This window comes from Cibotium barometz, chromosome 26 (genome assembly GCF_041138505.1).
Source record: "Cibotium barometz isolate CiBa-2024 chromosome 26, ASM4113850v1, whole genome shotgun sequence".
In the NCBI taxonomy this organism is placed as follows: Eukaryota; Viridiplantae; Streptophyta; class Polypodiopsida; order Cyatheales; family Cibotiaceae; genus Cibotium; species Cibotium barometz.
In genome coordinates, this window is record NC_141071.1 from 25,428,965 (window position 1) to 25,456,769 (window position 27,805).

At 45.7% G+C, this 27,805-nt stretch overlaps 1 protein-coding gene across 1 annotated transcript in view; it reads left to right on the forward strand.

The window, feature by feature from the left end:
* RAD50 (DNA repair-recombination protein (RAD50)) overlaps nt 1-27,805 on the forward strand; it is a 76,953-nt gene that overhangs the window by 15,211 nt on the left and 33,937 nt on the right. The window contains exons 5-19 of the mRNA XM_086820436.1: nt 2,307-2,421; nt 2,514-2,742; nt 2,979-3,157; nt 3,262-3,429; nt 3,503-3,607; nt 3,703-3,804; nt 4,394-4,605; nt 4,692-4,784; nt 12,523-12,650; nt 13,027-13,141; nt 14,899-15,028; nt 15,224-15,433; nt 15,537-15,745; nt 16,437-16,638; nt 25,949-26,118. Of these exons, the coding sequence (XP_086676562.1) occupies nt 2,307-2,421; nt 2,514-2,742; nt 2,979-3,157; nt 3,262-3,429; nt 3,503-3,607; nt 3,703-3,804; nt 4,394-4,605; nt 4,692-4,784; nt 12,523-12,650; nt 13,027-13,141; nt 14,899-15,028; nt 15,224-15,433; nt 15,537-15,745; nt 16,437-16,638; nt 25,949-26,118 (2,367 nt within the window). The remainder of the gene's footprint in view (nt 1-2,306; nt 2,422-2,513; nt 2,743-2,978; nt 3,158-3,261; nt 3,430-3,502; nt 3,608-3,702; nt 3,805-4,393; nt 4,606-4,691; nt 4,785-12,522; nt 12,651-13,026; nt 13,142-14,898; nt 15,029-15,223; nt 15,434-15,536; nt 15,746-16,436; nt 16,639-25,948; nt 26,119-27,805) is intronic.

Sequence of the window (27,805 nt, forward strand, 5' to 3'; positions counted from 1 at the left end):
TTTGTTGACCCCCCCCCCCCCCCTCCCCCCCGGCGGGATGATCACAGAGAGTGTTAGCCTTTGGTTGTATGGTGGCTGCCCTATCAGACATTTGCATTGGGACCCCGGTGAGTGGGAGTGGAAGGATGCTTGTAACCCTTTGAAAAGCATGCCTTTTTTCAGTTATACGGCGGAATGCCAGACATCTTATCTTGGGACACATTCAGAGTGTTCCTACTCTTAGACCCCATTGGGAATCTTACGGCATTTCGACTGACATTCAGAGGCTATATTGGCAGAGATTGTGGCATTCTTATAGGAAGCCATAGATTTCCTCCTTTATTTGGGTTTCTCTTCATGGTGGTCTGTTACTGGTGCTTGCCCAGCATGCCCTAGATGTGCAGGAGTTTCGGAGTCAGTTTACCATTGTTTATGGGAATGCAGGGAAGCACAGAGGGTTTGGTCTGCGATTGCACCTCTCTTTGGTAGGATTAAGAGGGATGCTATCATTTCTTTTGGTTCTATCATTTGGTTGACACAGTCTGGGCCTCAGCTGAGATTCGAGGGGACTGAGAGGAGCTTGGCCATTATGGTTAGGCAAGGAGTTGCTCGGCAGTGTTGTCTTCAGGATTTGCCACTTTCACACTTTGTCCCTCTGACACAGAGGTTAGACAGCTCTTGGGAGATTATTGCTAGCATCTCAGCCTGGAATATCTGGAAGGCTAGATGCACCGAGGCCATTGAGGGTACTCCTGTTCTTGTTTCTCAGTGTCTTTGCAGGATTTGGAGTGATATTATTCACACCATTATGGCTACTTGGGCGAGAATCCAGGGATCTTCGAGGGTTGCGGAGAGGAAGCGCGGCCAGTTTATGAGAGAGTGGGACATTGGTATCTTTTTCACATCCTCTCATTCGGGACCCTATTGGGAGCACAGGGCTTCTGATTGGTTGAGATCTTCACCTTGCTTGGTGTGAAATTTCCATTTTGTAAATTTTTTTCATACTTAATAGAAGTCTCCTTTCTGAAAAAAAAGAAAAGAAAATGGTAGGTGGGGTATGGGGTGTGTACAGGTGGTTTCAAGATGGAGGCGTATCACGTGACTCTCCTTTTTTTTTTGGGGTCTTGAGATGATAGGCATGGGGATGGTAAATTATCAACCGTTGGCTATCCATTTGCATGGTTTGTGCATGTGCATTGGTTTTATGTTTGTTGTTTTTAGAGTGGGCCCTGGTTTTAAAGCTGTGGAGGGATGAAAAGTCTGAATATGGGTTATGATGCTTTGAAGTTCAACGGTTCAAATATTATCGGTGTTTTGTTGGTGCCTGCAAGCCAATATACACCATTTTTGGCTTACATGGTGTTATGGTATGGAACTGGCCGGCAGGTTTTGACTCTGGAGGTTGTGATGTATAGAGGCCATTGAGGGTCTTTCCACTCTCAGTCTTTATCAGTTACATGGGCCTGATGTTATTCAGACTCTTGACCAACTCAGGGCAAGATTCAGGGCTTCTCCAAAACCACAAAATTCGAATGCAAAGCATATTTAGGGACATAGCCCCCCTCTGACTGATAATGGTTCTACTGTAGTTGGGAACCACAGCATCCCTAGTTGGTTCCTCCAGCAACATTTTTAGAAAGTATACTTTCTGCAAGGAACTCGATTATATTGTTTTTTAATTTACTTTCTAGTCTCTTTTTTGGGGGGGAAAAAAGGAACGGAATTGGGAGATCAAACCTGGTTTGTTTAGTAGGACATGCTTTCCCTCAATGTTTCTCAACACAAAGTATGCAGGTTTTTTGAATGCCATGGCACTTTGGCTGTCTGGACTCGTTTTTTTAACTGGTTGTAGTGGGGATATTACATCACAAGGAAGTGGAGATGCAAGATCAGAAGGGTGTAATGCCAAGCTGGCAGCTCTGATCTAAGCTTTTATGATCTTAGGAGTAATAAGGGCTGGCCTTGCTAGATGGGCTAGCATGGGCACCTTTCCATGTGAATGCTGTGTTGGCACTTTGGTATGAACACATGGTGTTGGACATCTACAAAGAAATTGGACCCACCAAATGCTAAGTGTGGCAAGAGCTCGTTGCTTTGTAAAACATGTTTATCTCCATGGGCGAAACCTCTGGATGAAACATGTCTGTTACCATGTGTCAATATGTGCGAATTCATTGTGTGCACAGTAAGATCAAGTAAAGACACATTCAGGATTTTCAATAAGTTCAAGCAGTGTCGATACTTTATTTGTAAAGAAACAATGGCTGTAGTACGTTGATCTTTCAAGTTTCTTGGCTTATGGTTGTTTTATGATTTGATTCTATCAGGTATACAAAAGCTTTAGAAGTAATAAAAAAACTTCACAAGGAGCAAGCTCAGGAAATCAAAATGCAGAAGCTAAAACTGGAGAACTCACAGACTCTACGAGATGCTGCATACAAGGTGTCTTATTTAAGTGTTTTTGAAAAATTTCATTATAGTTTTTAACAGCTGCATCTTCAGACTTATGGATCTCTAAAAACCTTGGATGCCAGCTTCAAGAGAACATTGATCGTGACACAGAAAGCTCAAACAAATTGAAGTCTCAGATTCAGAAGCTGGAGAAAGACATAGCAGAGATCCAGTTGAGGATTAACACCCATGATAGAACCATCAAAGAGCTGAGGAAATTGCATGAGGAGGTTCGCTTGCTGGATACCAAAAGGAGTACTCTCTTTGCACTTCAAGAACAGCAATATGCTAAACTTACTGAAGAAAATGAAGGTTAGCATGATACACTTACACTTGTCATCCTCATCAGGTCTTTCTAGCTCATTCAGGTGTTAGGCCCGCTCTGCCTGTGCGTGGGGGCCCATCTTGGCTGCCTGTCAGGGATGGATGGGAAATCTTGAATTTTGCCCATCCAACTCTCCACCCATCCATGGGTAGTGAAGGTTCTGTAACCAGCCTTGTTTGGTGCTTTAGAGGATTTTGTTTGAAGTATCAGTATGTTTGAGCAGACACTGATGAGGAGCTTATGGAGTGGCAAGCAAAGTTTGAGCAGAATCTTGGGGTGTTGAAGATTAAGATCAGCAAAGGAGAGAGAGATCTGGCAGATCATACCACACAAATAGAGATCCTCAATAAAAAGTATAATCAAGAGTGTGTGAACATAGGCAAACAAGAGGCGGAGGCTGATGTATTGAACTCTATCCCTTGGGACTTGAATATACACCTGTTGAGATATAGTCTATAGTATGGTGTTTTCTGGAATACCTTGAGTAAGGTGACCTGTTTATGCAGGCATTCAGAGCAGTTGAAAGGGACCGTGATGGAAAAATACAGTCAATGTTTCGTGACTACAATCTTGGAACTGTAGGATCCTCCTTGAGTCATGAAGCAGCAATACAGATGACAAACCGAGCAGAGCTGCGTTTGAAAGAGTTGATAAAAGATGTTGATGACAAGAAGGTAGCTTCTTGACTTGGCAACCTGAGCTGTAACCATAGTGCATATATCGGTCTTACCTGATCTCATTATGCAGCGGGCAGGTGAGGCTGAGGTTTCAAAAGTGTGGAAGCTGGTCGAAGTGAATAGCAAGAAGCTCAGTGAGTTGCAGGGCCAACTTGAGGCGAAGCGCACAACACAGGTAGAGGCTACCAAGAGCTTCTTGTGAACTAATTGTTCTGCAATGCTTGAAAAGAAGTGCTTTCCCAGCCATTAACATCACGTGTGGTTTTGTAGGAAGAAACGGAAAAGCGCATTGAGGAGATTGATGCAGAGCTTGAAGAGCTTTCGCATATCAAGTATGATGTTGCTGGGTTGGATGAAAAAGAGAAACAGATGGTAATAGTGTTGTTTATTTCACACCCCATTGAAACAGACTTTTCATCCAAAGCATTGCTTGAGCTCACAGGTGCCCTAAGACACCTTTCGAAATACAAAAAACAACAAAGACAAATTGGAAGGGTTGCTGGCAAACTCACCACCCAACCATAGCTCCATACAGAATCCCTGAGCTTGAGGCTGGACTCAACCATCAACGGACCGGTCTATGCACCCCGCCCAAGCACGGCGCCCTGTATCACCAATGCCCACTATCCAAGTGTCCAACTAGTGGCGGACCTATCTCCTGGGAATCTTCCCAGCTAGAGATATCTGATTAATGAGCAATTCACTCACTTACATAAGGATGGAGTACCAGTAAAATTTACCTGATTTTTATGAAGTGCACAATAGTTCCTTTTACATTGGGCCCAAGGCATGTCTAGCCATTTTTAAGGGCCTTCTGGGCTCATAACACCCCCTTAGCTTCCTCTTAGTGCCTTTATCTAAGATGATTCATATCATCAAACCAAAATAACAATACATAAAGTTTGGTGTTACACAATCTCTGATACGAAGCTTTTTCCTGTGTAAAAATGGCCTTTTCCAGGAAGACGAAGTCAACAGGCAAAGCAGCAAGCTCAATGAGAAGAACTTTGAAACCGAAATCGACAATTTGAGAGTAGAAATCTATCGGTTGGAGCAAAGGGTGAAGACTCTCCATCGTGAAAAGGACGGAATTGCAAAGGAGTCAGTAGACAGAGTGCAGCTTGATCTCAAGAGGGAAGACCTTGCAGACAAGGAAAGAAAGCTCAAAAGAATGTATGTCCTGCACCCTGCAGAAAATGGTATTAAACACTTTGCCCTAAGTTCAGTGTCTAAATTACTTCTTGAAACATCGGCTACAGCATGGAAGATAACAAGGAGAACATCAAGAAGACACTCAAGGGACGCTTGCCAGGGGTTGAAAGCTTGAAAAAGGACATTGGAGAAGTGCTTAGGCAAGGATTTTCTCGTCATTTTGCTAAGTTCCCCTTTTTTTCAAGTATGACCATGAGAGTCTAGACCCATGTAGGACATGTATAAACCTTATTTCAGTATTCTTTATTTTCCAAACGTTTCATATAAAGTAGAGTATGTGTGGAGTATTGCTTTGTATAGGGTGTAAGAAATTATAATGATGGGTGTTTTGTCATTGAGGGGGAGCATGTAGAGGGAAAGAAAACTGTGTGAATGTGCGGGTATGAGAATTTTAGTAAAAATAGAGATGAACGTAGGCTTTTTTAAGCCTTTGCCTTGTTTGTTTAGTAAAAAACCCCACTCTGTTGTGCTTTTCTGAAAAAAACTGTGTGTGTTTTTTTCTCTACCCATCTTTAGCACGTCACCCAGCCGAGTCCTTCGCTCTCTGCAGGTTTGCAGGGCGCCCGCTTCCACGCTTCCCCAGCTGTACGAGCTGCTACCTGCAGAGTTGTCTAGTGGTCTTGGCTGGCTGGCTGCCCTCACCGCCAGCACGCGACCCCTGACTTACCCTGGGTACAAAACATGGTACCACTCTGCACATCTGGACCTGCTGCTCCTGAGCGAAGGCTGAGATCTGTGAGAGGTGCTTTTTCCTAGTGTAAGGTCTCACATGAGCTTGCCCAAGAAATTACAAGAAGTGGAACCACATAGGAGCGAGGCTTAATGCCCAGCTCCCTACCATAGTGGACTCACCCTCGAGCTGGAGCCAAAGCTACATCCTGGGCAGAGCTCCCCTGCAGGAAGACTTGGCATCCCATACCACCAAGCCACACCCTATAGGTGTCGTCTTGTTAGAAGTCATCTCCTGTCTATACATATACACCAGGGCCTCTGTTGTGGGTGTGCCCGCCCGTATTAGGTGTTTTCTCATTTTTCCCCACTCTCCATATTTTTCCCCATTTTTCCCTATTTTTACCGGGTGTGGGAGGCAGTTCTGTGGCTCCTGGCTGATCAAGACACTGGCCGACTGCTGGTCAGGGTGTCCTGGATGCTGGCCGACTGCTCCTTCTAGTCCCCGACCTCTCATGTATGCTGGCCGACTGTGTACAGCTGGCCGACTGGTGGATATAGCTGGTTGTGGACATTTAGGTCCAGTCGGCTGCCTTTCCTACAGGCTGACTGCATGTTTGGGGCCATATAAAATGGCCCCATGGCCCCCACACCATTGTATCTTGTATTCGGGATCTTCTTTGTGTATATAGAGCAGAGTTACACGCCTCTATCTCTCTCTCTCTCTCTCGTGCTGTTTTTTCTGCATTGCGTTTGCTCGTGTTCCTAGATTTGGTCATCATCTCTGCTGCGTATTCTGACATGGTATCAGAGCCCTAGGCTCTTGATGTTCTTGGGATTTGGGTGAGCAAGAGGGGGACTGTTGTGTTGCTGATTGGTGGACTGTTAGGGATTGTTCGGGAAGAGGAGAAGCAAGAGGACGGCGGGCTGATTTGCTGGACAGCCACTTGCAGGTGTAAGTTCTTCTTTGTTCCCACCCACCCACCCTTTTTCAGATTACATCCCCGCAATGGCATATTTGTTAGAGATGGCTGAGAGGCATGTGAAGATCCCAACACTCCCCACGTTCCTGGTGGACCGTCAGTTGGACGAGAACAACTACGGCATATGGAAGGTTATGATGGAATCTGTTCTGGAGTCTTATGACCTTGCTGATTTCATCGTTGTTGGGGTTCCATAGCCGGAAGTAGAGGAAGGGGAGTTAACCGTCAACCCGAAAGGACCGGGAGGCACAGGCACAGTTGTGGGATCGTGTCAACGCCAGGGTCCGTTCATTTATCTTCCTCAACTGCACACCGCAAGTAATCAATCATGTAAAGCATATGACGCTAGCTAGAGGTATATGGCGGCATTTTGCTTCTCTTTACAACAGGGTATCACCCATGAAGAGGATTTCCTTGGAAGTACAGATGCGGGTTATGAGCCTTGCAAAGTCGTCGACGATGCGGGAGCATATTAACAAGCTGCAGGCTCTTCAGCAGGAAGTTCTCCAGGTTGGGAAGGAGATATCGTTAGAGGACAAGGCCATAACTCGGGCAAAGGGAAGGCTTCATCGGAGAAGTCTTCTGAGAAGAAGTCCTACGCTGACTGCGAGAAACTAAAGGCAGAGAGGACCTGTAATGATTGTGGCGAGAAAGGCCACTATTGGAGGCAGTGTCCCAAGTGGAAGACCGAGAAGGGCGAAGATTCCTCAGCAGCAATCATGAAGACTCCAGCTTTCATGTACTTAGAGGTGATGGACACCGATGTTTCATTTTCTTTAGGTAGGGAGGAGGTTGGAGGATTCTCTGCAACAGATACTTGGGAGTGGATTCTAGATAGTGGTCCTTCTAGGCACATGACTCCTTCCCGTTTAGATTTACAGGATCTCTGCTGGTATTCTGGTCACATTCTTACTGGGGATACATCCACTATCCCAGTTCACATTGAGGGCATGTTGGAGATAGTTCCTGATGGCAGAGAGGGGAAGCATTCCTCCCACGTGTTGTATGTTCCGTCACTTGGTTTTCATCTATTGCTAGTGCATTAGGTTTGCAAGACTGGCGTACGGGTGGAGTTTGATGAGCATTTTGTTGCTCTCCAGGACAAGGCAACAGGCCAGGTAGTGTGGGAAGGCGGAGTGGAGAATGGAGTTTACAAGCTTTCAGCACTCTCTCTCCTAGGTCCCCAGCTTTGTGATGAGTGGCAGTCTGGTAATGGCCACTTAAGTGTACTGCAGGTGCAAGCTTTCTAGGACCAGATGGTGGATAGCTTGCGAGTTGATGGCAGCAGTTGGCAGGAACTTTCTAGTACTGATGTTGGTGGTTCTTGTGTTTGTCAGTCAGAGGGAACTGAACAGGTAGCTTATGCTCTGATGTCTCGTAGTATTCAGGACAAAGAAACTCATGTAGATGAGGATGTTCTTTCCACGGGGACCTCTCGGAAAGCCAGGCAGGTGGTAGTTGATTACTTGCAGAAGGAGGTGGATTCTCTAGGCATTGTGGTTCCGGATTCAGAGGGGCTGGTTGACAGGTTTCAGAAGGCCTTGCGTGGTCTTCAGTAGGTTTCCAGGATTTGGCTTGGTGTTGATCCTTGTGAGCAGTGTGATGCCTCTTTGACTCGGAAGAAGAATGGTTCATTGATTTGGTTGATGGATAGCAGATTGGACAGGAGCTTCCTGATGAGGCTGTTGAGCTCATGGTTGCAGAGGACTCTTTGGGAGGCAGGATTGCGTATCTTGTGGTTTTTGCAGCATGCGAAGGATCTTGGTCTCTTTTACATAGGAGGGGGGTTGATGGATGGAGTCCGACTCCACGGATGGAGTGACTCAGTTTGGGGAGGAGATTCAGACATGAGGAGTTCTACTTCAGGCCCAGGAGCAGTTTTATGGAGCAATAAGAGGCAGTCATCTTTTGCCTTGTCGTCAACAGAGGCAGAGTACCGGGCTGCTTGTGATGCTGCTTGTGAGGTGGTTAGGTTGTAGAGGTTGCATGGCAGGATTGGGCTTCCACAAGAGGAACCCATGGTCATCCAGAGGTATTTTGTTCGTGAACAGATCGTTGCTGATGAAATCTTGCTAGAGTTCTGTTCGACGGAGGACAGTACGGTGGACCTCTTCATGAAGTCGCTATCTTAGGATTTGCTCAGGCGGCACCCCAGCTCCCTGTGGTTGGTTTCACAGCCAGGAGCTGGTGTTAGAAGTCATCTCCTGTCTATACATATACACCAGGGCCTCTGTTGTGGGTGTGCCCGCCCGTATTAGGTGTTTTCTCATTTTTCCCCACTCTCCATATTTTTCCCCATTTTTTTCCTATTTTTACCAGGTGTGGGAGGCAGTTCTGTGGCTCCTGGCTGATCCAGACACTGGCCGACTGCTGGTCAGGGTGTCCTGGATGCTGGCTGACTGCTCCTTCTGGTCTCCGACCTCTCATGTATGCTGGCCGACTGTGTACAGCTGGCCGACTGGTGGATATAGCTGGTTGTGGACATTTAGGTCCAGTCGGCTGCCTTTCCTACAGGCTGACTGCATGTTTGGGGCCATATAAAATGGCCCCATGGCCCCCACACCATTGTATCTTGTATTCGGGATCTTCTTTGTGTATATAGAGTAGAGTTACACGCCTCTCTCTCTCTCTCTCTCTCTCTCTCTCTCTCTCTCTCGTGCTGTTTTTTCTGCATTGCGTTTGCTCGTGTTCCCAGATTTGGTCATAATCTCCGCTGCGTATTCTGACAGTCTCACAATGAGCACCTTTGATGGGCAATGCGTGCTACGAGTTAGACTCCATGATTGTGTTAACAAAACTGAGCTTGGGTTATGCCACTGGGCCCTGTAACTGCCCTCAGTGCTATAATTAGGTAATAACCCTATAATTTTACCAACTCTGCCTTCTCCCGTGTGGGTTTGATCATCTCCTACAGGGTGCTTACTACACCTGGCCTCTGCCTGGGCACCTAGTATGGACTTGTCTTGGACGTAACACCTACGTAGTACATTGGCCCTGCATTTCCCTTCGGCAACTAGTTTTTACATTAACATTTTTCAGGTTGTCTTGACATCCATTTTACTCATGGATCACATGTAATATTTTTTCGTCTCATACACTTCGGGACTTTAGTAGACGTTAATAACATCTATCCCCGGACGTAACACCTACGTAGTACGTTGGCCCTGCATTTCTCTTCGGCAACTAGTGTTTACATTAACATTTTTCATGTTCCATTTTACTCATGGATCACATGTAACATTTTTTCGTCTCATAGATGCTTTGGGTCTTTAGTAGACGTTAATAACATCTTTCCCTGGCCCCCGAGCATCACGATCCTCCCTCTGCCAGATGCAAATCCAAGATGCTCTTGGACGCCATGGCAGACTCCCATCACAGAGACCAGACATCCTTTCAGCCATCAGATTTGTACTGGCTAAGGATGGCATCACACAGTGCCATGCGCTTCTATTGCAGGCATTTTCAGCAGCTGTTTTTTTTTTCAGTTCTTTTTTTTCCATGACAGTATTGTATCACCTGTTGGTCTCATAGACCCTTTGGATCTTTCATAGATGTTAATCCTACTCTCTCTCTCTCTCTCTCTCTCTCTCTCTCCATTGCTCAACATACTATAAGATTTGAGGGCGTTATCATTTGTTGAAATGGGCTGGGTCCTCTACGGAGAGTTATTGAGTATGAGGAGGACCTGAGATGGTTGACTTTCAATGTGCATGGGATTCGTAGGCATAGGGAATGAATGACTCTTATAAAAGCACTGTTGCATGCTGAAAGACAACAACCAATAATCAATTACTCCTTTTGATGTAGACTGAGGGAGCCAGATGATACTAAAGCTTTTATAGCTTTATTAACAGGATTAAGACTGAACATAAGACAAATACTGCAGGAAAAGAGTGAGTAATTGCTTTGAGACGGGGGCCTTTCTTAAATAGAGGCCGAAAGGGTACAACTGAAGAGGCACATCTCTGGGAAGGGATGTGGCTCTTGAATCCATGGTTATGTCCTCTGGACTTAGGGGTGTGTCTTTTAATGAATAGACATGTCCTTTGATAGTGACCCATGTGCAAGGGTGTGACCCTTCACAGGTGTCTTTATAGTTAATGAGGGATTAAGGAGTAATTAGGGAGAGATTAAGAGAGTTAGTCACAATCGTGACACACAAAACCGCCGACTAGTCTGAGGTCCACCCATAAGAGACTTGTCTTGAGACATTTCAGAGACTTGCAGCAGACCTAGGATTAATGAAGCTACGTCTATAATGCGGAGAAGATTATAGAGTCCCGAGGTGACACCAATCATGCAGCCAGACAGGGCATGTCATGATCGTGGATATGTTCCATGGACTCTCAACAGGCCAAATAGGGGTGCACGGTTGGTGAGACCACTAGGTGTCTCCCACTTTAGTGTGGCAATTTCATGGAAATCCTTGAGGGTTATGACATTTCAGACTCACCAAAACCCAGCAAGAGGATTGCCTTCTACACTGGGCAATCAGCCTACAGAGATGATACATGTATTTCAACCCCCATGTTATCAGATGACATACAAGATTCAATTAATTTGCCTTCTCGATGTTTTCTGGCTACTTTAGTATGTAGTCATTGTTGTCTTCTACTAGAGGTTAATAAAACACACTCTCTCTCAGGTTAGGCTGGCTGGACTATCCTCCTCATCAGCACCAGCACCATCATTATCCTTGCCAGCATGGTACTCTGAGGTAGGTGAGTGGTTTGATGCACAGGCCTCCAGATGGATCGTCTCCCCCCTTTGTAGTATAGTCTGGACTCCACTCTTGGACCTCTCACTACTAGGACTTCACATATATGGGACATGGGTGTCTCCTTCCCGGAGCTTGGCACAGAATCGGAGTTTTGCAGGGACCACTTACTAAGAGACTAAGGGACGGATTTATCGAGATCCTGAGATACATATAGATACATATGTCACATGCCATGTGTATCGTGATTGGCCAGCTAAGAGTATCCTCTCACACCGCCTCAGAGTTGAGACTACAGGACATGTGGAAGATTAGGCACACTACATGCTTAGCTGTCCAGACTACTATGAGACACAGGGAAGATTCCATTGCCTCTGCTGAGAGTGGTTTGGTCCACTTGCATGGGTGATGCAAATTGCAAGATGATGATCAGAGATGCTTGGGCATGTACTTGCTTGAGGTCAGACATCATAGAGATGTAGTACTAAGACAGCACACCTAGAGGCAGACCCAGCATGGTACTTCTCAGAGGACCATTACAGATTTCTTCAGTCTACATGCATCCACATCAGAGCCCACCACCTACACTAGCAGTCCGGCGTGATGCCCTAGAGGGGTCCTTAGTGATAGAGCTCGATCTATTTTGCGGGTCAGGCATCCCCAGGCCTTGACCGAAAGCATCACGACCCTCCCCCCCCCAGACAGATACAAATCCAGGATCTTCGAGGCCATGACATGCTTTCATCATAGAGGCTTGATATTCTCATTGCCATCTGATTGGTATTGGCTGAGGCGGGCATCAGAGCCCACCACCTACACCAGCAGTCCGGCGCCATGCCCTAGAGGGGTCCTTAGTGATAGAGCTCGATCTATTTTGTGGGTCAGGCATCCCCAGGCCGCCTCGACCGAAAGCATCACGACCCTCCCCCCCCAAACAGATACAAATCCAGGATCTTCGAGGCCATGACATGCTTTCATCATAGAGGCTTGATATTCTCATGGCCATCTGATTGGTATTGGCTGAGGCGGGCATTACCATTAGTTGATCATGGCTAGTTTACCTCATACACAGGGTCATAATGCTGATATCACATTTATATAAACTAGACACTAGTGATAGCTGTTTTTCATTTTCAATTACGTTTTCCATGGCTGAGTATATCGTTGGTATCATTGTATCACTCATGGTCTCATAAAACCTTGGGGCCTTTTGTAGACGTTAATATTACTCTCTCTCTCTCTCTCTCTCTCAGAATGGATTTTTTCACCAAGAAATCTTGAAGTACAAGTTTTTATGCTTAGGTCTACAGGGTTTGTATTATAGACATGCATTTGTTTCCACTTATCCCTTGAAGGGCGGAATACTGGATGTCGATGCTCATATAACACATGCATTTGATAGCTATTTCTGCTCATAGTAACACAGCTTGTTTTTGGACCTTGGTGTCATTTATGTATCATATGTATGTACTTTTCCAAGGTAACTAATGTAGCTATATGAAATGGCAGGTACGCTACTGAGGAGTACAAATCCATGAGTGAAAAAGCCTTAGTAGCTAAGCAAGAGGTGGATTTGGTTGCACTTAAGCTACAAGATGCTCGAGTTGAACTTTCAGCTGCTCAACGGGATAGAGATGGTCTGTATTATTTGGCCTTTGTCTTATATACCTTTTTGCATCACACTTTTGTCATTTGTGATGTAAAAACATTGCTAGTTAATGAAGCTTTATGCATAAATAGAGTAAGCCGGGCATGGCCGATTGTTATTGCTTGGCTGGTTGCATTGCTTGAAAACTCAGGACCAGTGCCATGTTGAGAAGCTTGCATGAATGAGTGCTTGTGCAAGTATGTGTGTGTGCATGCGCCTGGGGGTGTGTTGGAAAACAAACCCTGGATGCTGAACAAGAAGTTATTTGTGCTTGTGCAAATGTGTGTGCATGTTTGTGTGAGTACATGCTTGTTGCAAACATTTGCAATTAAAAGCTTATAATTTTTTTTTTTTGATTGATGCAGCAAAGAAGAAGGTAATTCTCACTAGACTTAGCTCTCTGCGAGAGGTGCAAGTGGATATTGATGCATTCTCTTCGAATTTGCAAGATGCCATTGAAAAGAAAGAAGTTCGCAAAAGGTTTGATGTTTGCCTGCTCTAGTTGGATCTTCTATGGCCTTTTAAAAATCATATCAACCATCCTCCGGGTGGGAAACCTCAAATGTGTAAGAGGAATTAACAAGTAAAGAGGAATTAACAAGTAACTGTAAGAATTGTGGGTCTCCACCTCGGCCAATTTTCATCCTCCAGGTTTGCAGTTAGAGCCTCATTTTAACTTGCACCAGCTCTCTTGGAGTTCTCCTGCCATGAGAAAGAGAGACTCCAGCAACCTGGATTTGGAACAGTTTGATGTGTTCCTCCCTCTGACCACCAGTGGGCACATGTTCCTACATCTCTTGGGGTGCCTTGGATGCCTGTGCTGCTCAATCCTTTAGCTCCTGGCTGTCTTCTGGTAGCTTATAAACAAAGTAGTGGTGTCAGTGTATCACATGGCAGCTGAGACCTCATGGCCTCAACCATCTGTAGAGAGTGGTTGTTTCCTCTTGATCCTCTTCTCCTACCTGTGTGGGTAGTGTTCTCGTGATATCTTGCTATGGGTCCTTGGCAATAACTTCCCCTTGTGGTCTTCTTGATAGGTAAAAAACACTGCCTGACTTTCTCTCAGGATTCCAGTGAGGACCTCGGGGGCCCTCTACAGCATGTCTGGGTGAATGGTTGGTCGCACCTGCAAACCCTTATTGGTGTCTTTGTAACATGCAACTGGCTAGATTGTGTAATGCACAGCAAGACCTTCTTTATACCTTTATGTAGCAATCCACTTAAATCTTTTATACACAGCAGGCATGTGACAGGCGAGATTTAGGGGAACTAGGAGGCAGGGGAGCAGAACTAGAGAGACCCGTCAGCACGCCCTTACATTCCTCCTCCCCCTCCTTGCCCCACCTTGGGTGTCAGATTGATGTTCATGAGAGGCCATATTCCCCACTCAAAGCAGAATTGGTTAGCTCAAGACATGACAGGCCCTATCCTAGCACAGTTGTGATGACCCGTCTCAAGTAATGTGGGCGCTCACAAGATTTCTCCTTGCAAGGTCTCTTGGACTGGAAGACCACAATGTGCAGAGAGGCCAGCTGTCCCTGCTGCAGGGGAAACCGGTGTCTCTTGGACTGCCGGCTTGCACAGCTGGGGGAGGATTTTCAGTCTATTCATCCACTTTATCACTTGAGGTGTGGTTGCCTGGGCAATAAAGACAGCTTGGCACTTGAATTGCAGGGGTATAGTCATTGAGGCAAGACAGGTTCTTGAGACTTTCTAGACTACTCTCATGCCATTTGGGCAGATCTCATTCGGGGTTCTGGCTGGGAAACTCCGCAGCGTGGTAGGTATGGGTGGGCCTGCAAGAGGGGTATGCGACACCCCCTGTAAAGTCCGTCCATGCCATTTGGGCAGATCTCATTCACACCCTCCATTGCTGATGGAAGCTCCTCCAGGGCAGCTCCAGGAGTTTGCAAGAACACAATTGGCTCCTTGGGTATGCAGGAAATCAGCTTTCCTGCGGTGGAGATGCAGATGGGATCACATGGTGCTACAAGCCTCAGGAGGTTAAGAAAGAGATGGGATCAGGCTGTAAGAGACAAAAAAGAGATGGGTACAACACTTGCATACCTGCATGCACACATAGTGTTTATACAAGGAACAAATTCATGTTGATTTAATCTGAAAGGAGACATTAAGCTGTCCTTTCATTCAAATTTTGCTACATTTGTGCAAAGAAAGTGGTGATGTAATATATGGATCACAATCAGTTTCTCACTCGATTCTTAAATGCTTGGCAGCCAGCATGATATGGCAGATGGCATGAGGCGAATGTTTGAACCCTTTGAAAAAGTAGCAAGAGCAAACCACGTTTGTCCCTGCTGTGAGCGTCCCTTTACACCTCAAGAGGAAGATGATTTTGTTAAGAAGGTATGGCTGCTACAAGCATTAGGCTGTTTACACATTAAGGACCACCCACAGCCATACCAAAACACCTAAAAGCCTTTGATTTTGCTTGGATCAGCAATTTTTCAGCATGTATCTGTAAACATTGTTAAAGTGCTATCAAGCTAGGGTGAGACTGAGCAGTCTTATGAAAGAAACTTCTTCTCTCTTTCTTTGCAGCAAAGAGTAAAGAGTTCTAGCACAGCAGACCGGCTTCGGGAGCTTGCCTCACATTATTCTCAGGCAGAATCAAAAGTGCAGCAGCTAGAGAAGCTGCGACCAGTGTACGAGGACTACGTGAAGCTAGTTCTAAACACTGTTCCCGCCACCGAGAAGTTGATAGCAGACCTTGAACGGGAGCATGAAAGCAAAAGCCACTCTCTTAATGATGTATGGCTTTTGACAGGTCTTTCTGGGATATTGTTAATTGGCATGCTTTTTTGGGATGCTTTGTATAACATGACTGAACTTAAACTAGTTAATTTGGTTACAGCTTAATGATCTCACTGTACATGCAAAGACAGAGAGGGATCAATTTGAGAGATTACACCAGGCAGCAGATGCAGCCGACAAGTTGGGGCAGGAAGCCAAAGTAATTCGATCGCAAATCGGAGAGCTAGAGTACAAGCTCAATGTTTCTTCTCAAGGATTGCGTTCTGTTGATGAGATTCAGTCAGAACTAGTGAAATCAGGTGATCTACGGTAAGCAGATTTTTACACCTTTACACTCTCTTTGTTTCTTGCTTTCTTTCAGTGAGGTTCCTTACAGTATCTGTAGGGATCTTATGAAGCCGTAGATAAAGTCTCCCTGTAGATAATGCTCTCAAGGAGGGGGGTTGGCTAGCTCACCACCCAGCCATAGCTATACCATAGGGCACCCCTGAGCCTGAGGCTAGACCAATACCACACCACGACTCCTCATGCAAGTCCTGGTGTCCTATATTACCAGGACCCATCTCTTAGGGGTAAGGTTTGAGCCTGCTGGTATAGGCCTGCTCCAAGTCAATTTCCCATGGGTTCTCCTCGACTGATGGAAATCCTCAATCCCAAATAATGAGCTCTCAACTTCTTATATATCTTTATTAAGTGAGGTGCCTTGGGTTGCTTTACACAGAGTCATTAATGTATAATTAATCCATAATTAATGTTAGAATCCTATCATTAGTGACGTATCCCATCATTAGTGAATTATAAACAGTAGTAGGCTAGCCTCATCATTAAAACCAAATCATTTATGTCTTTTGGGTCTTAACAGCTAGTTAGCTGGGTGGTCATGAAGAGGAATGGTGGTTTGCACATAGTTAGAGATTGATGTTTAAAATAATTTCTGGGGTTTTGTGTTGCAATTAGCATGTAGGCTTACCTTTTGATACATATTTTTGTCTTGTCTTAGGGATAATCTGAACAAAAATCTGGAGAGGTTAGGGGCTGAGCAGATGCACCTCAAAGATGACTTCAATACAGCCTCGAACCGCTTGCGGGATGTAAGGGAGGAGAAGCTGAAAGTCTTGGCCGAGCTGAATAAAGTTAAAGGACTAAGGATGGAACGCAACCGGCTGGTGGAACAAATGTCACAAGCTCAGCTGGATTTTCAGGTAGCAACCTAAAAAAACTACCCAAAAAGGAGAGTCATGCTGGAGGACAGTCCCCTTGCTACTTTAAGCACGTGTTTAAGGCCTATCACCTTGGACTGTGGATCATCATAAGTGTGGCTTATGACAATTCACGGTGTTGCTATCTTTTCCAAACCTGACATGTCCGTAGCGGATGGTGTGGTTATTATTATTTTTTCCTTCCCAAAAAAAGATCCTTCTATCGGTAAAAAGAAAAATGTCCACATGATGCAGACTACAACCCTCCACGTGATGCAGACTACAACCCTCTATAGAGGCTAAGCTCATACAAAAAACCTTCATAAGAGGAATGCAAAACAAGTAGAAAGGCCAGCTGGCTGCTCTTGGAGGGAGGCTACAACAGTGGAGGTGGTGCAAAAAGCCACATTGGGGGGTCTGTAATGCCAGATCAGTGTCAAATCCCCATCGGATCTCCTCGTAGATCGCTCCTGGTACGAGACTCGAAACCTGCAAACAAACAAACAAACAAGAAGGGAGTGCAGGCCTGACTCACCGCCCAACCACGACAGCCGTGGGCAAGCCCACAGACTTGGCTGTCCCCACCGAGAGCTAACTAGATGGACGTACCGACCAATCTCTACCTCGCGACGTCCCATACCGCCACGAAGCTACCCTCGCGGGCCTTGAGACTGTTGCCGGCCTCGGCTGCATGAAGCAAGTGCATGTCTGCACTAGATCCAGGCTCCAGACCATAGAGCTCTCACAAAACATGCGAGACTCTATATCACTAATGACTAACCTTGGCCACCCTTTTATAGGCTCTTGGCCGGTCATCAAGCGTCCACACTTGGGCGCCCGCCCGTCCATACTTGGGTGCCCGCCCGTTAGTCTATCCCTAACTCAGCTCGCCAATCTGGCCCATCCTCAAATAATATTCGAGTTGTTTAGCCAACTCATCTTCCTCAGCTTGGTTCATCCTGTAAGGTGGAATACTGACAGGATGAGCACCAGGGATCAAGTCAATACGATGATCTTCTACCCTTTCAGGTGGTAAACCCGATGGCAGTTCCTTAGGAAATACATCTTGAAACGAGTCAAGTATCTTCTGTAATTCTTTGCTTTCAAATACACTTAATTCATTGACATCCATGGAAGGAATGAGAAATGAAGAAAGTGGAATCAATGCACAATGGAAAGCAGTATACAAAGAAGAATCCATTATATTTCCAAAATCAACTGTATTTACAAGAGGTCCCTGAGAGGGATGTATACAATCACCTAAAATACTATATTGGGTGTTCCTATGCTGAAAAGAAAAAATATGACTAGACCAATCTATCTGGACTTGAAGAGTCTTAAACCACTCAATCCCTAATAACAAGTCTACATGTTCTAGGTGCATAATATAGCATTCAAGAGTATCTTTGTAGTCCTGAATCCGGATTGGTAGCATCTCCACCTTTCGATCCCATACTTGCCTTCCCGCAAGTAGGCGTACCTCATAGGTATGATCGCTGGGTGTCGTATCAAGACTCAATTTCTGCACAAGTTTGTAGTTAACAAAATTATGTGAGCTGCCAGGATCTAGAAGAATGTGGATTCTATGGCCATTCACTTCTCCATAAACTCGGAGAAGATCATGCAAGCCAAAAACTTTAGAGTTGAACAGACAATCAGAACATGTACTAGGGCGAGAAAGTACAGTAACTGACGTACCTGTCAAAGACAACTAGTTAGCTGCCTTTGGCTTGGGTCCTGCGTTGGTCTTTGCACCCTTTTGCTTCGGGCACTCGTTACGCATGTGTCCTTTTTCTTCGCAGATGAAACGTCGTCCCTCCTCCTTGAGCTTCAAAGCCGTAAGGAGTCGTTTCTTCTTCACTGGTGTCGAACTTGAATTCTTTGAAGGTTGGTCCGAAGACTTTCCTTCAGTCGTGTTAGCTATTGGTGCAGAGAACTTTCTTTTGTGCTTGTTCCCCTGCTCGGTAACGGGTTTAGACTTGGAAGAGACCATTATATCATCATAGATACGAGCTGAATGAATGGCCTCGTCCAAAGTTTTGTATTTGTTATTTTTAACCTGTAAATGGTATGAGTTTGGTAAACCGGCTACGAAGAACCCCTAAAGAGTAGTGGGATTCATCTTTGTAGCTTTCATCTGCAAGTCCCTAAACTTTTGGAGGTAGACCTCATAAGTGAGGTGCTGCGAGGTCATGGTCAAAGTTGTAAACCGGGCAACATCATAATCATCCTCTTTCTTGAGGAATTCCTTCTTGAAGACGTCTTCAAATTGTGCCCAAGTCGTTGGCTTAGGGTTGAGTTCCTTCCACCAAAGCAAAGCTTTGCCTGAGAGGAAACCTGCTGCTAACTGGATCTTTTTTTCATCATCATATGGATGAAACTGAAAATGGACTTGCCACTTATGTAGCCAAGTGTCCACGATCTCCTTGGTACGCTGCTTTTGCTCGCCCCCGAACTGTTCCGGAGTAATGTTGGGGCCTAAAGCAGAGGCCAAGGTATCCATACCCGAAAGAGTAGATAGGGTAGTGGTCAAGAGAGAGATGGAGTTCTGCAAAGCTTGCATCTGGGCTGCGATTTGTGCCTAACGTTCCAAAGAAGAAGCTTCGAGAGCTACTTTGAACTCTTGGAAATCAGATTTGGACACATAATCGTCAAAAAGATCGGCATCGGTATCTTCCGTAGCCGGCAAGCCTTCGCGTTCGACAAGGGGCTCCAACTCAGATTCTTGGATCGACATTGTGAAGAGGGCAAGGGGAGAGAAAATTCGATCTTGCACCAAAAAGTGCTAGAGAACTTGAGAGCTTGAGAGCTTGAAAACTTGAGAGATGTGTGGCAAGAAGCCCAGTTAAGGGGTTTATATAATCTTCCCCAAAAGCAACTTGAGCTTTTGCTTTTGTGTTTTTATATATATATATATATTCTGTTTTCTTAAAAAAAAACACCTTTAAACCTTAAGGGGCCTTTAAACTCTTTAAAAAAAAAGTTAATCTAAAAAAAACGAAAGCAGTGAATTTGGCGTGTCAATGCTTTTACTGGGTTTTTTTTTTTCACCCCTCCTGGATTTAGCGCCGCCGGCCCGTATGTTGCCGTCGCCTAACTGGGTGCCGTCACCTAACTGGGTGCCGTCACCTGCGTTTCTTCCGGCGCTGCCTTCGCTGCGCCGGCCTGCGCTAGCCTGCGCCTGGGCTTGGCCGCCTGCCTGCGTAGGCTTGGGTGCCTGCCTGCCTGGCCTGGGCGCCTGCCTGCGTAGGCATGGTCGCCTTCCTACGCTAGCCTATACGCCTGCGCCTTCAGCCTATACGCCTGCGCCTGCAGCACGCGACCAGCAACACCCGGTCAACACCCGACTGCGCATACAACGGCGAACTTCTCTCTCTCTCTCTCTCTCTCTCTCTCTCTCTCTCTCTCTCTCTCTTTCTAAAAAGAAAAAAAAACAGTCGACATGCTTTTTCTTATTTCTCTCTCTTCAAATTGTTCATGCGACTGCACAAACACCTCCAGCCTTCCTCTTGCAAAGCAAAACAACCCTGCGAAACCACGTACTCCCTCATCACGGGTTTCTTTGATGAAAAAAAGCAACATACTATCTGAAAAAACAGCAGCATGCATAACAAAACAGCAAGCTTCTTGAACACATATCTTTCTTCGACCTCATCTTCTCTACCTACTGACTTACTCGTTCACGAGGCACGCTCTGATACCATTGTCAAATCCCCATCAGATCTCCTCGTAGAATGCTCCTGGTACGAGACTCGAAACCTGCAAACAAACAAACAAACAAGAAGGGGGTGCAGGCCTGACTCACCTCCCAACCACGACAGCCGTGGGCAAGCTCACAGACTTGGCTGTCCCCACCGAGAGCTAACTAGATGGACGTACCGACCAATCTCTACCTCGCGACGTCCCATACCGCCACGAAGCTACCCTCACGGGCCTTGAGACTGCTGCCGGCCTCGGCTGCATGAAGCAAGTGCACGTCTGCACTAGATCCAGGCTCCAGACCATAGAGCTCTCACAAAACATGCGAGACCCTATATCACTAATGACTAACCTTGGCCATCCTTTTATAGGCTCTTGGCCGGTCATCGGGCGACCACACTTGGACGCCCGCCCGTCCATACTTGGGTGCCCGCCCGTTAGTCTATCCCTAACTCAGCTCGCCAATCAGCCTGCCTAGTTCCAAGCTTCCTGAAACCTCGAAGCTAGTCTTGCGTGCGTGTAGCACACGGTAGATACACACTGTGCACATGACAATCAGTCCACCGCCCCCCCTTGGTGAAGAAGGCCCGGACTTCATATGCACTAGAAGACTGCACAACGTTGTTGCATCCTCTCCAAGTCGCCTATGAGACGCCTCCATCTTCCCAGCAGGGTGTGGATGATGCCTGTCGAAATGAAACGAATCCTTTCCGTGGGTGGTGTGATGGATCCATCAATGGTCTCATTGCATCTGACCCGTCAGATGTGTGAACTGGCAATGCTGTTGTTGAGCTCCCATCTCTGGTTCACTCTGGTCTCAGGGGTCTACGAGGAACCAAGACCAAAGATGAGATTTGAGCTGCAGGGTGAGATCTGTGCCATCGTCCTCGTAGAGTAGAGCCACACCCACCTCAGTGGCCCAGGCAATCGTGCCCTATGTAAGCAAAGAGTGCCGGGCTTGAATGTGAACAGCCTCAGAATCCTTCTCCAAACCTGCTGCGCCTTAGGCAAATCCTGAGCTGGGTCTCCTATGGGGCACCACATTTGCACTGGTGTGGCTGTCCTGCAATGGACAACCACGTGCCCACCACGAGGCTATGATGTGCCAGTAGCCAAAGGTAAACAAAGTTGGAAGCTGGTCCAGAGTTGGTGAGTAAATTGGGGGATAAGCCCTGGATCTACAGGCTGGCAGTTTCCACCAGTGTACCATCAAGCTTTTGTAAAAGAACACGTCTGCCCAAGCAGGCTGAGTACTGAAAGAAGGGAATACTGGTAGCATCTGGTTAGATGTGGCTGGGTCTCTTCAAAAACACTCCCCTGGATCCCATTGGAGTCGGGTTAGGGGTCAGCTTTCCCAAAGCTATAATCGCCATGCTGGATTGTTTGCAACCTCCAAAGGGGAGGGGTCGATGTAACATGTGGAAGCTTACAGACAAGAATTATACTTTGATTAATGGAATCAGCACCTTCAATCTTGACGATGAATAGCACAATATGAAGAGGATATAGTGGGGAGAGAGAGAGAGGAAGATAAAATACCATATTGGGTCCCAAATACCCTCTAATGGGCCCCCACCACGAATGTTGTATTTGCTTTGTCGTTGAATGTGTAGAGGACTGACTGACTGGCTGTAAACAGCCTGTAGATGATGACTTTGAGACCTTCTTGCTGCGTTTCTGGAAATGCTGCTGGCCGCCTTGGATCAAGACCTCTACCTTGATTCAAGCCTCACTGACTTGTAGAAATCTCAGATGAATGACCCAAGGGCTAGAGCGATCTATATATAGGGTTATGGGGCTGTCCCAAACAGCGACTGTTTGAAGGCCTGGCCAACTAGCAAAGAAAGGGGCAAAATAATCATTTAATGATGCATTTTCTCATATGTGCCCCCCTAAATCTAGGCGCCTAGGGCTGGCTGCTCCTGTGGGTCCCCAATGGGTCATGGGCAAGCCTCCAAGGCTGCCCATGGTGCCACACCTTGTCCTATAAGTGTGTCTGCCCACACTTTAATTGAATGTGAACCTTGCACCCAATAAACCTTAGTAACATGAAATAATGAATAAATTGGGTTAAGCGTGCACACTTACCACCTGCAAAACACATAAGGAAACCATATGAGTCCCAAATAGGTGTGCACACGCGTATCCACGGGTTGTCCAGGCGCCCTCGGTGCCCGTGGACATTCATAGGCAAAATACCAAGCAATGTCCAGGCATCAAAAAACAAGTCATCCATGCATGTGCAACTCACATACATATGCTGGTGCACAAACATAGTGGATGAAATCTCCCAACTTACATCTTGTACATCCACCTAGCCCGTTCACAGGCATCGTCCACACAAGACCAAAAAGCACTCACCAGGGTAACCACCCTTCCATGAGTCCAGAGTCACTCACCAAGGTTACCACCCTTCCATGAGTTCATAAATCATGCCAGGAACTCACACTAGGATACCAATCCTTCCATGGAGCCCTTCCGCATGTATTCAATCATGACATCATTCCAAACGTCTGCCAGAGAAGTGGTGACACCTACTCCTAAACGCATCAATCCATCTGACTTGCCTCCAACCTACAGCCACCCACGGCATGAAATGGTTTTTGGGACATTTCTGCATTTTCACAAAATTAACACACATGCATTTCACAAAAAATAGGGTGTTTGTGAAAATCAGCTTTCTACATCAGCATTAAAGCTTCTGCAAACTTGATTTTTTTAAAAATTAAGCATGATAGACAAAGAGAGGTAGCCTAGCCCTTGGAAGATTTAGCGGGAATAATTTCGCCACATGGCAAACAAAGATCATATTATTACTGATGGGGGATGGGCTTTGGAATGTCGTCAAGGGAACATAGGAAAAGCTTGAAGGTGCCCCTATGCCAGCTGTGCAAGATTGGAATGACAAGAACAACCGAGCCTTGGCACATATAGGTCTCAGACTGGCAAACAATCTCATACATCACCTCATCTTTGACAAAACTTCAAAGGAGGTATGTGGGAATAAAATTAACAATTCTAAAGTCTTTCTCAAACAAGAATACTAGTGTCTCAAAATGAAAAGAGAACCATTCTCTTCAAGAGCACCTCAACACTATAGGTTCTCCCTTGCAACAACTAGGTGCCCTAAAACATTGACGAAGATGACAAAAAGGCGGTACCTAGAAGAGATTGAAAGGTTCAAAGAAGTGCTATCCATGGTGGCCATCCTCATTGATGAGGATGGAAGACTTCAAGATCAAGCTGCCACCAGCACTGACTTAGAGAAGGGTTTCTTCACACCCTTCTATAGAAGGGCAAGAGCAAAGGGAAAGCTATCAAGTGCACCTTCTGCAAGAAGTGAGGTCATAGAGAAGACCGTTGCTTCAAAAGAATGGAAAAGGAACAAGACAAGAATCATGCCAACCTGATGGCTGAAAAGTTTGAAGATGCACTAGAAAAGCTCTACTTTAGCACCTGAAAAATGCTTCATTGCCACATTCTTTGATCAGAGATATATACTGATTGGGCATTCTAAGTGTTAAAGAGTGCCAACAAGGGTTCTCTATCCGAGATGTTCCTCGAAACATGATTATATGTGTTTGTAGTCACCTTGTGTTATAAAAGGCTCCAGTACTTCAATTTATCCTTGTTTTGAGTCGGGGTGGGGGGGGGGGGTGTAGTTTAGGATGGCTAACATATTTCTTGTGTGGTAAAACCTCTTATCAGGCCTGGTATGCGAGTCCAGGTGTTGGCCACTATGATCTTTTGAATCACATGTGCAGTTGTAGGCCCAAATCACCATAGATATGAAGGTCAATCCCTATAACACCACCTTAACTTTGAAGAGGGGTTTGTTGGGTATATCGGAGTCTTAGTGTGTGTACCCCTATGTGTCTGTGTGTGAACAACCCTAAAAAGGCTATTGTTCTTTAATGTGTATGTGAACACTCACTTATGTGAGTAAGTGAATAAGAGTGTGTGAACCCACTGTTAGAGTGCCACTCTTAGAGTGGTTAGAATAATATCTAGACATTATATACCTGTTTGACATAAGGTATGATGTCACTCTAAGGAGCCTCTAAGGCTGTAAAAGCATTGTACTTGGTGAAGGTTCTATCCATCACATCAATCAATCACATTGAGTCGTGCAAACATCTCTCTCTCTTGAGTATTGTCTCTTTCTCTCTCTATCACTAGCATGGCTTTCTATCAACCATGTTCAACTCACCTGTCTAACCATAAACCATTAAACCCCACTATCGTCACTTGTTTTTTTTTGGGGTGGGAGGCAGGTTCCACTTGAAAGGCCCTCCTAGCCTCTCTTGCTGCACGGGGTTTTTTTGGGGTGTGCTCTGAAGCAAAGCCTGGAACCCTGGGCTGGAGCAGAAACGTCCAAAGGAGATGTGAGATTGGGCTCCAAGGAAGTGGTGTGGGAAAGATGGATGAGTGCATTCCACGTCAAGGGTGGGCGAAGGTACTCCTCATCTCGCGAAAGCAGGAGGCAACTAGTGGAGATCCAGGAAGAGCCCCTGCTAGGAGCCCCTGCAGGCGTGGAAGAGGCTTGCTATAAACTTATCCTCAAAGGAGGTTTCAACTTCTGACCATCCATAGTCCTTGGAGGTCGTGTATGAAATCCCTTGTGTAGGATCCATGTAAGAGCAAGTCCACAACTCATAGAGTTCCAGATGGCTTGGCAACCCATTATACCTTGGAAAAATTCCCCTGTTCACATCCACTGAACATTGTCCAAATCATAAGGGTGGACCAAATGGTGAGAGAAGATTCCTCCAAATGCTTGAGGAAGGAGCTATCTGCTGCCTAGGAGTGATGTCAACATCCACTTGGCATCCAAGATATTGCGCCATGGCGCTTGTGGGTATCCACTGAAAAGCTTCAATTGGTTGCCAAGTTGAGGGGTTGTTGGAAGTGGGGGGGGGGGTGTGCTACAAACCACACGACCTGAAGGTGAAGATGTTATCCAGGATGCATGCTTCTTGCTTCATGATGTTCTCTCGCATGATTCATGAATCATGCGACCAGAACGCTGAAGTGGACCGGCGTTCTTCTCATCTCATAGAGGGCTGAAAAACACTGATGCATGTAGGACCTCTAGATGCTTGCATTTTCCTTCAGTGGCTTGCTTGGGGGCTGAATACGGCTATAGTAAGCCGTCCAGTTGTTTTGGTGAGTGGAGGGGGATTTTTTCGGGTGAGAGGATGGCCCCGGTGAAAGAGAGCTTCCCCTTCTCCTTGTAGTTGTTCGCCTGAGTTGAACTACTAATGACGGAGGGTGAAACCTTAGAAAACCTAAAGGATACAATTTCTAAGGTGTACTCAGTGTGAATGCCAATAACTGCTGAAGGCATGTAGGTCTGGAGTTTGTTGAAGGGGAAAGTTTCTTGTGACTGATTGGTTGTGCTTGTTAGTGGCAGCCTTCATCATAGTTGGGTATTCTCCTTTAAGTTTTAGAAACGATAGAAACATAGGTTTGTATGTATGAGGATTTGTGCCTTAAGGTGGACATATCTTCTCACAATGAAGTTTTCAGTCATTCAATTTATTCATACTCATAGTGCTTTTCACAACTTGCATTGAATTTTGACCTTGCTTTTGTTGTCATGTCTGTTTTGCAGCTTAAATCAGAAGAATTAGCCCCTTTAGCTCGGGAAAATGAAAGGCTCAAAAGAGATCATGCAATTCTGGCAGAACGGGTAAAGATGGAGAACTTGGAGCAGTCCAAAAATCTTGCATCGTTTGAAAGTGGAATCCAATCAATACATGGGATCAATTTGAAGATCAAAGAGTATGTCTACACTCTATCTTGAGTTTCTTTTTGTTAGAAAAGATATCCGGATTCGAACTCACACCCCCTACCAGGCGCTTTGCGCTGCTCTAGCTGTCGTCTGCTGCTCTACGTGCCAGGACCGTTTGCTGCTCTCTAGGTGCCAACAAACAAATGCCCTATCGAGGCCTTGTAGAGAATTATGCCTTAAGAAGCTTGGAATGGTCCTTTGCATTTTTTTTTGGATACCTTGCTTATACTCTTGTGCTTGAGCAACAACGCAATAAGCTGATTAATAAGGCAGTAAAATGCATTTTTATGGGATACATAGCCACCTGGGCAAGGGCCTGCTGACACATTTGAAAGTCACTAACACTAGTCTATCCAAGGGCCACATTTCTAAGCAAAGCCTCATATCACCTGTTACAAAGGGTAAAATAGGTCTCACTTGAATGTTTTTATCATCTACTTCTCAAGCATTGTAGCATGGCAGATGTGGAGAACCAGATGCACCGAGTTCATTGGGGTACATAGAAATTTCTGGCACAATATGTCTATCATTTGGGATTAATGTTACCCACACCTGGTCTGCTATATGGAGCAAGTTTCAGTGTGGCTGAGATGGGTGGCCCTTACCATCTCTCATCTTGCTTGGAATTATTAGCTGCCTGACTGGTTACGCCAAAGATAGCTTTCTTCTTGGTTTTTTGAAGGACAACGCTTACTTTGGATGATCCATCTTTCATGTCTTATTGATTCATATAAAGTAAAATTTCACTTTTTTTGTTGGGTGTGCACATTTGCGTGTACATGTGTTTTTGTGTGTGTGTGTGTGTGTGTGTGTGTGTGTGTGTGCACATAACACAAGTAAATGTACTTGTAGATCATCTGCAGAGGAGAGATCTGGACCATGGAATTGGCCTGCAAGAAAAATAGGAATTGGCATCTGTCACCATCGTCTTTAACCTTCTGTGCGCCTTCTGATGTGGCATGTTCCTATCTGCTACTTGTCAACATCTGCACAGAATGCTGATGTGTCTGCCGATGTGGTGCATTCACTGCATTCTCTGATGAAATAGGATATGGTGCTTGTATGGCGGTTGAATGTGCCAAAGCCTTCCAGCAGTTAAAGCTGATGCTGATGGTGGCACATCAATACTTCACTCGGATTGGTCTGAACCCTTCCACATGCATGGATGCTTGAGATGTGGCCATACCTAGATCTGTGACATCTGGGCAGGGCAGTTGGTCTGGTCCGCCATTCTGTTTGGAAAATGGGCCATTGCTCCTATGGCTTTCCATTTTCTTAAATGGAACATCATCCCAAAGGGGAAACTTAAACGGAAAAGAAATTTTGAGGGGGCTGAAACAGGTGAACTCTACATCAGGAAGGGAGAAGCACAGAAAGGGGACAGGGTGGAGCAGAAGGGGAAGAGTAGAAACACACGAAGGTGTAAGAAAATAGGAGAATAAATGAAGAAAGACTCGGAGAAAGGAGATTGGTGAGAAGAATGAACAAAAGAGAAGCTAATATCAGCTTGAAATTGAGGGTTTTGCAAGGGAAACGGCAAGAGTGATTGGGAAAACAGCTGGAACAGCTGAAGGAGGTGTCAGACCTTTCGGATCATACAAAAAGGCTGAAACAGCCCAAAACCCCCATGTTTCATCCGTTTCCTGCTTCTAGTTTGAGTAAAAAGGGAAGAAAATA